At 29.6% G+C, this 11,996-nt stretch overlaps 1 protein-coding gene and 1 pseudogene across 1 annotated transcript; both read right to left on the bottom strand.

Annotated features, from left to right (window-relative positions):
* The window catches only part of LOC108775783 (diacylglycerol O-acyltransferase 2-like), a 16,586-nt pseudogene extending 8,225 nt beyond the window's left edge, over positions 1-8,361 (bottom strand).
* Positions 8,362-8,727: 366 nt separating this feature from the next.
* LOC108775782 (2-acylglycerol O-acyltransferase 2) lies at positions 8,728-11,886 on the bottom strand (the record flags this gene model as incomplete). The annotated part of the gene is made up of 3 exons (XM_018542229.1): positions 8,728-8,885; positions 9,014-9,210; positions 11,700-11,886. Coding segments are annotated over 3 exons (542 nt in total), but the record flags the coding sequence as incomplete, so codon positions are not given.
* Between the last annotated feature and the right edge of the window lie 110 nt (positions 11,887-11,996).

Genomic DNA, 11,996 nt, shown 5'->3' with positions numbered 1-11,996 from the left:
TATTCCACTCGTTATATAACGATTATGAGTCTATTACTTGATGTTTTACACACACACACAAACACACTCACACACACACGGGCGGGTGCAAGGGGGCGGTCTTCGGCCTTCGGCCTCCGGCCACCCCCCTGCACCCACACCGTCGTCAGAGGTCTGCACCGACAGTACTATCATAGCAACAGTACAATCGTAGAAGTCGTGTGCCCCTGTGCAGGGGGGGGGGGGGGTAAAAGTTACTTCGCGTGGAAGGTCAAAACCTATGTAGAATAGTATTTAATACTGTATATATAGCAGAAATAGGACGTTATTTTTGAAACTTTTCTTGTTAATATCTTTTTAACGAAGGGCGAACGACGGCGAGTTGTTAAGGCAAAGTTACTCAGGGTCATGACCTTGACAACATATGTCAAGGTCAAGAAGATCGGAGCTGTTTCCCCTATTCTGAAGATTTACCAATTTTATTATAAATAAATATGTATAAATTTGTTAGTACATAAAAAAAATTTTACCAACTACGGTAACCAGTAATCGCTTCGGAATAAGGCCAAATGAATACTGAAAGAATCCTCTACCCCAAACAACAAGGGGTACTAATCCAATGAAACTGCGAATATAGTTTTGTATGCGTCTGAAAGTCGATCCTTCTGGGCTGTATTGATTGTATAAATCTGTTTCGCCAAAAGAGAGGACAGGAACCAACGCCGTACTGAATTATAGAGTTATATTAGATTTTGAATTGTATTGAATATGATTGCTGAACATAATTATATTATACGTAATTATCGTTTTTCTTTCTTATTCTATGTTTTTTATTTCCCTATCATTTTATTTACGATTTACATTTTATGAGATAACTATCTATACAAGGTGGTCCACTGAAATCGGAGAGAGAGAGAGAGAGAGAGAGAGATCTTCGATATTTCGTTTATTTTTGATAATACGAAAAAATATTTGAAATGGAAATGGAACGGAGTCGAGAGGGATACGTTTTAGTCATGTTTAAAAGGATATGAAGGATATTTTCTCCACTTTTTTAAATGGATTTATATATTATAATTTTTTTTAGACAAAATATCATTCCTCTAATTACACAGGCCCACAACAAAATTGTTATTTTTTGTGCGATGAATGCTACTATGATATTCCCATGTATTTTTGCCCGCTGAAACCGAATCCGTAACCCGTTTGACCCCTACACGTCAGGATTTTTTTTTAACCTCAATAAAACGATAAGAGTACTGAAGAGTACCGATTAGGGGACCTTCCCCCAATGACATTGATCTTGACATATATTGTCAAGGTCATGACCCTGAGTAACCACCAACAGGTTTTAACCGTCGCTCGTCCTTCGTTAAAAAGTTATTAACAATTATAGTTTTAAAGTTATATTCGGATCATTGCGTATTTTGGCTATATGTGTAAGTATAAATTCAGAAATGACAGAGAGGACAAGAGAATCATTTAATTATCGTCTCCAAAAATGTAATGAAGTCCGAGAGGATCATTTTGAGCAACTCCTTAAATAAATTTTTTGTCAGAATAAAGTATAAAATATCTCGTAAACTATTAGATTTTTGATATCTCTACTTTAATACTTTTATATGCAAAACAATTAGAGGAATCATATTATCTAAAAAAAATTACATATTTCCATTTAAAAACGTCGAGGCGATATTCATATCTTTTTAGCGCCTCCGCTTAGAAAAAAAACAACGTCCCCCTCGACACCGTTCCATTTTTATTTGAAACAATTTTTCGTATTATCAAAAATAAACGAAATATTCAAGACGTTTGATTTAAATTGACCACCCTGTATATTAAGTAAAGATTTACGCACAGAATGCAAAACAATTTTTTTTTTTAGATATAATATTGTTCAACGCAAAAAAAACTATTAGCAGATTGCAAAACAATATTTTAGAAATGTGATTTATGATAAACGCTGACATAAAAATATTACTGGTATGTCATAGTTAAAAATTACGTATGTATAGTATCCTTATCTCAAAAGTGACAACTAAAAAAATTAAATTTCTGAAAGAAGAAAGAAAATGTTTTCCAACTTGATAGAAAATTGACTAATCTCACATAATATCGAAAATGTATACATATAACGTAATCAAATTTTATATTTCTGTCACTTTTATTTCGCAATTTTTACAAAACCATCCAATTTGAGTTCTAATGATTTTTTATCATTTAAAATTAAATTATTTCATTTTTAATATTGTATGATTGATAGAGTAGGGTAAAACCGTCCAAGAGTGCGTACTTTTTCTTTGAGACTATATAACCTATATAAAAATCTCAAAGTTCGCACAGTAAAATGGTGTTTAGATTATTCTTTACACTTTAAACTAAATACTTTTCAAGTATCAATGTAATACTGTGACTCGTTTTTTTACAGGAGATTAATTTTGTTAAGAAAAGAAAAATGCGAACTTTTGAGTAAGTGTCTTCTCAAGAGTTTGCAATAATTTGCGATTTTTACTTTTTGTTTTTAATATAACTATGTAAGGTAATTACAGATATTAAGTAAATATATCACTGAATACGAAGCAGAACATGCATGCACACAATATAAATAGTACGGATAAGCAACGATTTAACGCGTAGAAGTCGATTAATTCATCCTCGAAAAATATAGAAGGAAAATGATCAAATACCGATGAAAATAAGCCATTTACAGTCAAACTGGATATTGTTATAATTTTCGTGTGAATTTATATACTACGTATGTAATACCTAAATGTGAAAATGATCAAAATTACAAAATTAGAAATATTTTCTTTTTTACTGAAACGATCACAACGATTTTTTTAACACAGATCAGCAAACCAAAAGCCATTCTTTGTGAAATACAGTTTCTACAATCAAATATTTTCGTTGTATAGCTCAGTGAGAAATCTTGAGCGCACTTTTAGGCGGTCTTACCCTAATGTTTATTTTTGACTTACTCATAATATCTTAAAAATTACATTTTTTAGTCATTTTTTAAGTAAAGAAACGATATTAATAATTAAACAGTTTATAACTCACCCGTATTTAAGTGCTAGTTTCACAAATCCTTTTCTTCTTTTTATAATGACACGATATGTGCCCGGCAGTGATTCCATCGTTTCAGCGGCACCACCGACAACAAGAACTGTAATTTTCACCGACCACAAGAACTGTAATTCTTCCGGTATATGGATTTTTTGGTGGTTTTGATAATAAATACTTGATACTTTTTAAGGTAGAAGCACAAGCACCTAAAAATGTTTGATAACTTATCGTTATAATCAAATTACAGAAAAATATAACATTTTAAGTGGTCATCATTGATTTAAAAAAAAAATTTTTTTAAATCAATTACGAAAAATTATAGGGTAAACGCGGTATATACGCCGCGTTAGGAAATACGCCGCAGAAGTCAGAAAAAATAGAAGGAGTGGGGATAATTTTACATCAATTATTTTGTTACTGCCTTTATGGTATATTAGTTATGATTTCAGTTCTTTACTGTTATTATTAATGAAATTATTGCGAATTAAATCGATTTTTTACTGTAATAAGTAGTGCCATCATAACTTATAATCTACATAAAATGATTATTATAGAGCGTCTAAAAGACTTAGTGGTTATTTTACAATACATATGTGTAGAGGATTAGTAAAGCATGTTGTATAGCAAAATACAAGTGCTTTGCTCCTGTATTGTTTGTTTAATTAGTTGTCATATATATCCCATCTATTTGGGATATACGGCATTTTTAGCGAGCGAGATGCTGTTTCGCAGCACAGACGCTCTATTTAAGAAGTTTTTGTTAATTCTAACAATTATACATTGCATTAATGCATAAATGTTCATAAACCTTAAACATTTAAAGATTAATTTCGAATATTTGAAGCTATTTAAAAAAATTGCATTAAGTCCTATTTGTATTTCAATTTTCATTCTGAACAAAAAAATTGTCATATATTAATAAACAATGCAAGTTACGTCGTCATTTTACATTTTATTTATAGATTATTTGTGATTTTCTTATGAATTATATACGAGTGGCCATATTATCACCCCCTAGGTCGCGTTCGAAAACATCATCTAAGTGCCTCGATCCTCCCGAGGATTGTTCGAAAATATTTCGATGCCCTCGATGGTCTTTTTCGATTGTTGCGTTCGAAAACACACCCGAACCACTTCGAGAGTGACTATTTCTCCCTACCTCGCTAAGGTAGGGAACAGAGAGTATCTCGGATAAACATGAAGCGGGAAAATGGAAAAAGATTTCGTCCAATATAGAAATTAATTTATCGAGGCATCAACTTATTAGAGATCAGGTTAAAGATAAAAAATAACAATTATGCAAAATGGATGCTTGCTTTTGTTGGCTAAATTGGATGTATGTATTTATTTTTACAAATCTTTCAAAATATCCTATATGAATACTTACAAAGTATCCTAACCTAACTCTATACTTAATATTATAATGCCTGTATGTACACTTCAGTTATATCGTTTTTATTTTCATAATTCTCAATAGTAGATATATTGCAATTGTCAGCTTTTTTTTCTTCTTTGCTCATTATTTTCAGGGAATGGTTGTAAGTATAACGTTACATAGTTATTGTTACTTTTTATAACTGTTATAATGTATTTAATAACGTTGCAATTTTTTATGACTAATAATAATTAACTAAATGCTAAAGTTGAGAAAGTAATTCGTTACCAATACACATATATTTACAGAAAAAAATTATTCGTTATTTAATATCAGCTCGTTATTTTTACAGTTACTTTTAACGATCTTTACGAGTTACTTTCTTTTTTTAAGTAAGCGACTTTTCCAACCTTACGGTGTCACCGTTTTACTATTATATAAGAAATTCACAAAACATCATTGCCAAATCATATTATTATAATAAAGTAACGCATTACAAGAAACGTGTCCTTCTATTTCGTGATTTTATCTTTAATGACACTAGTTTCAAAAATTGACGTTGCTTCCACTGATAAATAAATGTTTAGAGCGTTCTCATTTCTTTAAAATGTAGTATTTTTCTTTTCATCACATTTAAGAGTCAATCACAGTTAAACAAATTTAATTTTGCTTCTAAAATCTCATACGTGTCAGGAATCATGCGAAAATGTTCACGAAATTTCTTTGCTGTTAGACCTGGAACGGTTCTGTCTACGTAATCTATGATACGCAATAGCTTCTTTCGTGGCCCACGCAATGCGTGGCTATGTTGAAATTTTGTCTGAAAAATAATATCTTATACTTCCTCGTCTGTCTCGCTATCATTCATTATATTTAATTTAGACTTTAAGAACTCGTCGCTAGTATTTACAGCTACAGAAATTAAACGTTTTCGACGTAACTCAACACTATCCATTTTGAATTTGTACATTTGATATTTTGGTAGTCGTTCGAAAACCAACAGTTCTCTAAATTCCCCATTACTCCCACCAACGCATCCCTAAGTCACATCACTTGCGCCGGCAGAGGACGTTTTCGAACGCAGCCCTATGGGATAAATGGCAAAAATGCAGGGATTTGAAAAAGTTACCTCTTAATATGGAAAAGAAATTATTTTGGATTTCTAATATTTTTTTTACAGTAGTAGATGATACAAAGTTTTTATTTGTATAATTAATTTGCTTTATACATAGTAAATAATAATTGTTAAATTAAGTTTTCGATAGGAGCGGCGTATGTACCGGGTTTACCTTATATACTATATATATATAAATTATAAATACTATATATACATAGTATATATATATATAGTATATATTAGTATATGTAGTATATACTATATATATATAAATTATAAATACTATATATACATAGTATATATATATATAGTATATATTAGTATATGTAGTATATACTATATATCGATAGTTATATTGTATATATATAGTACATACAATTTTTTATAATTATATATATATGTTTATATATAAAAAATACATATATATAATTTTCACACCCTCTCTAAAGCATACATATATGCAAACCAGTATAATAACAATTCTTTTTATGATATATGAAAAAATTAATTGAAACAATTTTCTCTGTAAACAAGAAAGAATATGTAATGTTACAATTGTTACATTCAGCAGAAAAGTAGCTTCGTAACTGTTGTAAAATTTTTTAATGTAATTGGATTTTTATTCATTGAGAGAAACTAACAAAGTAAGGGCAAGCTAATCATGTTGAAGAATTTAACAAAGATACAAAATTTTACTATCTGCTGAATGCAATTAATATATCTATGCATATATATAATTTTTATCTACTTACCATAATTATAATATATTTACATTTAAATATTAAAAGAGTATTTAAAGTACATTGCAAAATTTATCCGTAATTAAGCGAGAAAAATTTAATGAAAAGCAAGAAATATAATTAAATTTTTACCTAAAGAATAAAAACATTCTCTCAATATAGGTACTTTGAAGTATTGATCGAGAGTAATTAGATGGATTTCTAGTCCAGGAAATAGCTTCTTACAGTTCAATACGTCTGTTGCAAATGAACCAAATACTCCACACGAAAAAATACCATGAGGTTCACAAACAAAAAGATACGATTTTTTAGGATCTAGATCTACTGTTTTCACTAATTTTAACGGAAAATAATTGCATAAATAACGGAAAAGCGCAATATTTCTTGCCAATCTTGTCCACACTTCACTGAAAAATGTAAGATATATTTATTTTTGAAACATTAATAATTTATGTTTTTAAAAAGTTTAATTATTGTGGCTAAAATGACTCTTTCTTATTTAAATTCAATGAATAATCATAAAGATTTTTTAACTCATTGGGTGTTTTTAATGGAACGCAACAGTTTCGTAACCATTTTATAATTGCCTGCTGAACGGTCTTAAATGCATGTCTTAACGTTTTAACACGTTTATTCAATGATTGTCGTCGTTTTCATTAAATTAAGTACGCTAACATTAAATCTCAAGCAAAACGTATGGAACAAAATAGCTGTTTGCAATGTATCGTTTTTTTAAACGACGTAATAGATATACTATTGAAAAAATATAGAATATAAAAGGTTAAAAAATAGTTTATATAAATATAGATATATAAGAAAATAAAAATATATATAATTATAATTTAGATAAATTTGAGGTAGTATTATGGTTGCTATTTTATCTAATTTTTTTTTTAACTTTTAGTAATAAATATGCGTTTTAGCGTTAATATCAAAAGAGCGTTCAGCAGAACACTCAAATGTTGCAACTTATCAGTAAACCGTTGCGCAAGAGTTGCGTTCGGCTGAATACATTTATTTACTTTGTTGGATTAAGTAATTGTCTTTAAGTGTTGTCAAAATTTTTTCTTTTTACCGATCACTAAAAAAAAAAGGTTAACAGAATTCTTACCTTCTACCACCACTATGACAAGTGTCCCAATCGTAATACATCCAGAGAAAATATAATAACAGGAAATAACGTAGCGTTTCTGTGTAGAATATAAGGTAAACCGTAATTAGATATCCCCAAACACTCACTAAAGGGAGTACAAAAACGCATATCGCAACAGCCAACGTTTGTAATCTTCTTTCCAGCGGTACATTTAACGGTGCAAATTTCACGCCCAGAATTTCCATGTTTCTCACTAAATCTTCGTTCAAAATTCAAATCACCGGAGAAAACCAGTTTTTCGTTTAGTTACGTGTATGGGTTGCAAGGATAAGGTGCGGTTTTACTATATATAATCACAGAGAAAAAATAAAATATACCTTACAATTTCTAAAAAAAATTAATTGATCTAGACTTTTAACTTTATTTCTCAGTTTAACTTACTATAATCTTAACCAAATTTTTAGAATTAGAAAAATAAAAAAAAATTGAGTTAATCTTACATTGTTGGAATCTAAGTTATTTTTTTATAATACCGATTGTGCATCGCTTTAGCTGATAGTGGTTTCAATATGAATTGACACTATCAAGCGGACGCACAAAGTCTATCTTTGATTTCAACAAGGAACGAATTTATATCTTTATATATACTATTTTTAATAACTTTATTAACATAGAGTCGCAAATTGTTTATTTAATTTTTGAAATCGTTTCTATCATTATCTTTTCCTTTCTACTCTATTTATGTATTTTATGGATTGTAGCTTTTCTTTTAGTATATCACCAAGTCAGACTATCGTCTTCCACAGATGAAATAGTACGTTTTCACGCAATACGACGACCACATGTATGCGCCGTGTGTAAATATATTTATTCTTGCGACGATTTCCACACGGAACGTTTAGCACTGCGTCATGTGTCTTACTGTTGTATCGTCGATAGCATGAGGAGAAAGCATGTCCGACGGAGTACACAAGTGGTTATTCATTCACACGCGCACGGACAGATGGACGGTTGTCCATGAACGAAACTCTAAAACGTTTAGTCAAAATTCGACGTTAAGACTCATTCTAATATATAACGCGGAGTTTATTATTAATTATTTAACAATTGAATGGAGTCTTTCAGATTATATATGAAGCATAAACCAATATATTGTCATGTAAATTTATGTGTATAGGATAAAAAGTTGATGAGCCTCTATTATATTTGATTATCAGAACTGTCTTGTCATTCAACATGTTTGAATAAACGTTCTGTTTACACAAATTTTTTTTAGTGTTAACATTGCAGTTTATTAAATACCATATTAATATATAATCGCTTATTGAATATCATTAATAAGTTATAATTAAATATTTTATAAGAGTTCGAGAGTAACATTTTCTGCATTTTTGATGTAATTATGCTTTTGTGTATTGAAGAATTTAATTAAATGTTCTATGAATTCATTGTGATATTTATTAATCTCTTCAGACGTGGGATCCTCTATTTTGGGTATTTCGATGGGACTACCAACTAAAATAAAAAGAAACATAAAATTAAAAATTATTTATTAATAACTAGTAAATAATAACCACTATTAATAACTAATAAATTTTATTATAAATAAATATTTATTTGTTAGTACATAAAAAAAATTTTACCAACTACGGTAACCGGTAATCTCTTCGGAATAAGGCCAAATGAATACTGAAAGAATCCTCTACCCGAAATAACAAGGGGTGGTATCCCAATGAAACTGCGAATATAGTTTTGTATGCGTCTGAAAGTCGATCCTTCTGGGCTGTATTGATTGTATAAATCTGTTTCGCCAAAAGAGAGGACAGGAACCAACGCCGTACTAAATCATAGAGTTATATATTAGATTTTGAATTGTATTGATCATAATTGCTGAACATAATTATATTATACGTAATTATCGTTTTTTTCTTTTTTTATGTTTTAGATTTTCCTATAATTTTATTTACGTTTTACATTTTATGATATAACTTTCTATAGAGGGTGGTCCACTCAAATCGAAGAGAGATCTTCGATATTTCGTTTATTTTTGATAATATGGAAAAATGTTCTAAATGAAAATGGAATGGTGTCGAGAGGGACACGTTTTAGTCATGTTTAAATGGTATTAAGGATATCATCTCCACTTTTTTAAATGGAATTGTGTAATTTTTTTTAGATAATATCATTCCTCTAATTATTTTGCATATAAAAGTATTTATGTAGAGATACCAATAAACCATTAGTTTAAGAGATATTTTATACTTTATTCTGACAAAAAAATTATTTGAGGAGATGCTCAAAACGATGTCCTCGGACTTCAATACACCTTAGAGACGATATTTAAATGATTTTCTTGCCCTCTTTGTCATTTCTGAATTTATACTTGCACACGCAGCCAAAATACGCACTTTCATTTATGAAATGTGGTACGGATAAAATGAGTGGCGTTTCAGAATGCGTAAAATACTTGTCTCTGAAATACTAGAATTCCATTGTATTTATCGAGAACTAATATGTGGATTATGTGCAACTGCAGCTAAAACAGCAACTTCTGCTGCTTCATTATTTTGCAAAGGAGGTCGATTTTTTTAGTTTGTATAAACACTTCTAGAAAGCTGGATGGGTAGAGGAGGACACATCAATTGGCCTGTACGTTCTCCTGATTTAAATTTTCTGGACTTCTTTATATGGGGAACATTAAAAAATATCGTTTATAACGATGTACCAACTACATAGGAGAACACGAAAGTGCGTATTTTGGCTACATGTGCAAGTATAAATTCAGAAATGACAGAGAGGGCAAGAGAATCATTTAAATATCTTCTCCAAAAATGTAATGAAGTCCGAGAGGATCATTTTGAGCAACTCCTTAAATAAATTTTTTGTCAGAATAAAGTATAAAATATCTCGTAAACTATTAGATTTTTGATATCTCTACTTTAATACTTTTATATGCAAAACAATTAGAGGAATCATATTATCTAAAAAAAATTACATAATTCCATTTAAAAAAGTGGAGATGATATTGATACCTTTTTAGCCCCTCCACTTAGAAAAAAAACAACGTGACTAAAACGTGTCCCCATCGACACCGTTCCATTTTTATTAGAAACAATTTTTCGTATTATCAAAAATAAACGAAGTATTCAAAAAGTTTGATTTAAGTGGACCACCCTGTATATTACGTAAAGATTTACGCACAGATTGCAAAACAATTTTTTAGAAATATGATTTATGATAAACGCTGACATAGAAATATTACTGGTATGTCATAGTTAGAAATTACGTATAAATAGCATCCTTATCTAAAAAGCGACAAGAAAAAAAATGTTTTTTAACTTGATAGAAAATTGACTAATCTCACACAGTATCGAAAATATATGCATATAACGTAATCAAATATTACATTTTTGTCACTTTTATTTCGCAATTTTTACAAAACCGTCCATTTTGAGTTCTAACGATTTTTTATAAGTAATTAAATTATTTCACTTTTAATATTGTATGATAGATAGGGTTTGGTGTAAAACCGTCCAAGAGTGCGTACTTTTTCTTTGAAACTATATAACCTGTATAAGGATCTCAGTTCGCACAGTAAAGTGGTGTTTAGATTATTCTTTACACTTTAAACTAAATATTTTCCAAGTATCAATGTAATACTATGACTCGTCTTTTTACAGGAGATTAATTTTATTAAGAAAAGAAAAATGCGAACTTTTTAGTGTCTTCTCAAGAGTTTGCATTAGTTTGCGACCTTCACTTTTTGTTTTTAATATAACTATGTAAAATAATTACGGATATTAAGTGAATATATCACTAAATACGAAGCAGAACATGTATGCGCACAATATAAATAGTACGGATTCATGAGTAAGCAACGATTTAACGCGTAGAAATCGATTAATTCATCCTTGACAGATATAGAAAGAAAATGATCAAATACCGATGAAAATAAGCCATTTACAGTCAAACTGGATATTGAATGCATCTATTATCATTTTCGTGTGAATTTATATACTACGTATGTAATACCTAAATGTGAAAATGATCAAAATTACAATATTAAAAATATTTTCTTTTTAACTGAAACGATCACAACGATTTTTTTAACACAGAACAGTAAACCAAAAAGGCATTCTTTGTGAAATACAGTTTCTACAATCGAATATTTTCGTTGTATATAGCTCAGTGCGAAATCTTGAGCGCACTTTTAGGCGGTTTTACCCTAATGTTTATTTTTGACTTACTCATAATAACTTAAAAATTACATTTTTTAGTCATATTGTAAGTAAAGAAACGATATTAATAATTAAAAAGTATATAACTCACCCGTATTTAAGTGCTAGTTTCACAAATCCTTTTCTTCTTTTTATAATGACACGATATGTGCCCGGCATTGATTCCATTATTTCAGCAACACCACCGACCACAAGAACTGTAATTCTTCCGGTATATGGATTTTTTGGTGGTTTTGATAATAAATATTTGATACTTCTTAAGCTAGAAGCACAAGCACCTAAAAGTGTCCGATAACTTATCGTTATAATCAAATTACAGAAAAATTTAACGTTCTAAGTGGTCTTCATTGATTTAAAAAAAAATTTCTTTTTAATTAATTATTAAAAA

The sequence above is a fragment of the Cyphomyrmex costatus genome, unplaced genomic scaffold (genome assembly GCF_001594065.2).
Source record: "Cyphomyrmex costatus isolate MS0001 unplaced genomic scaffold, Ccosl1.0 scaffold32, whole genome shotgun sequence".
Classification (NCBI taxonomy): Eukaryota; Metazoa; Arthropoda; class Insecta; order Hymenoptera; family Formicidae; genus Cyphomyrmex; species Cyphomyrmex costatus.
This window is presented reverse-complemented; position numbering and strand designations above follow the sequence as displayed.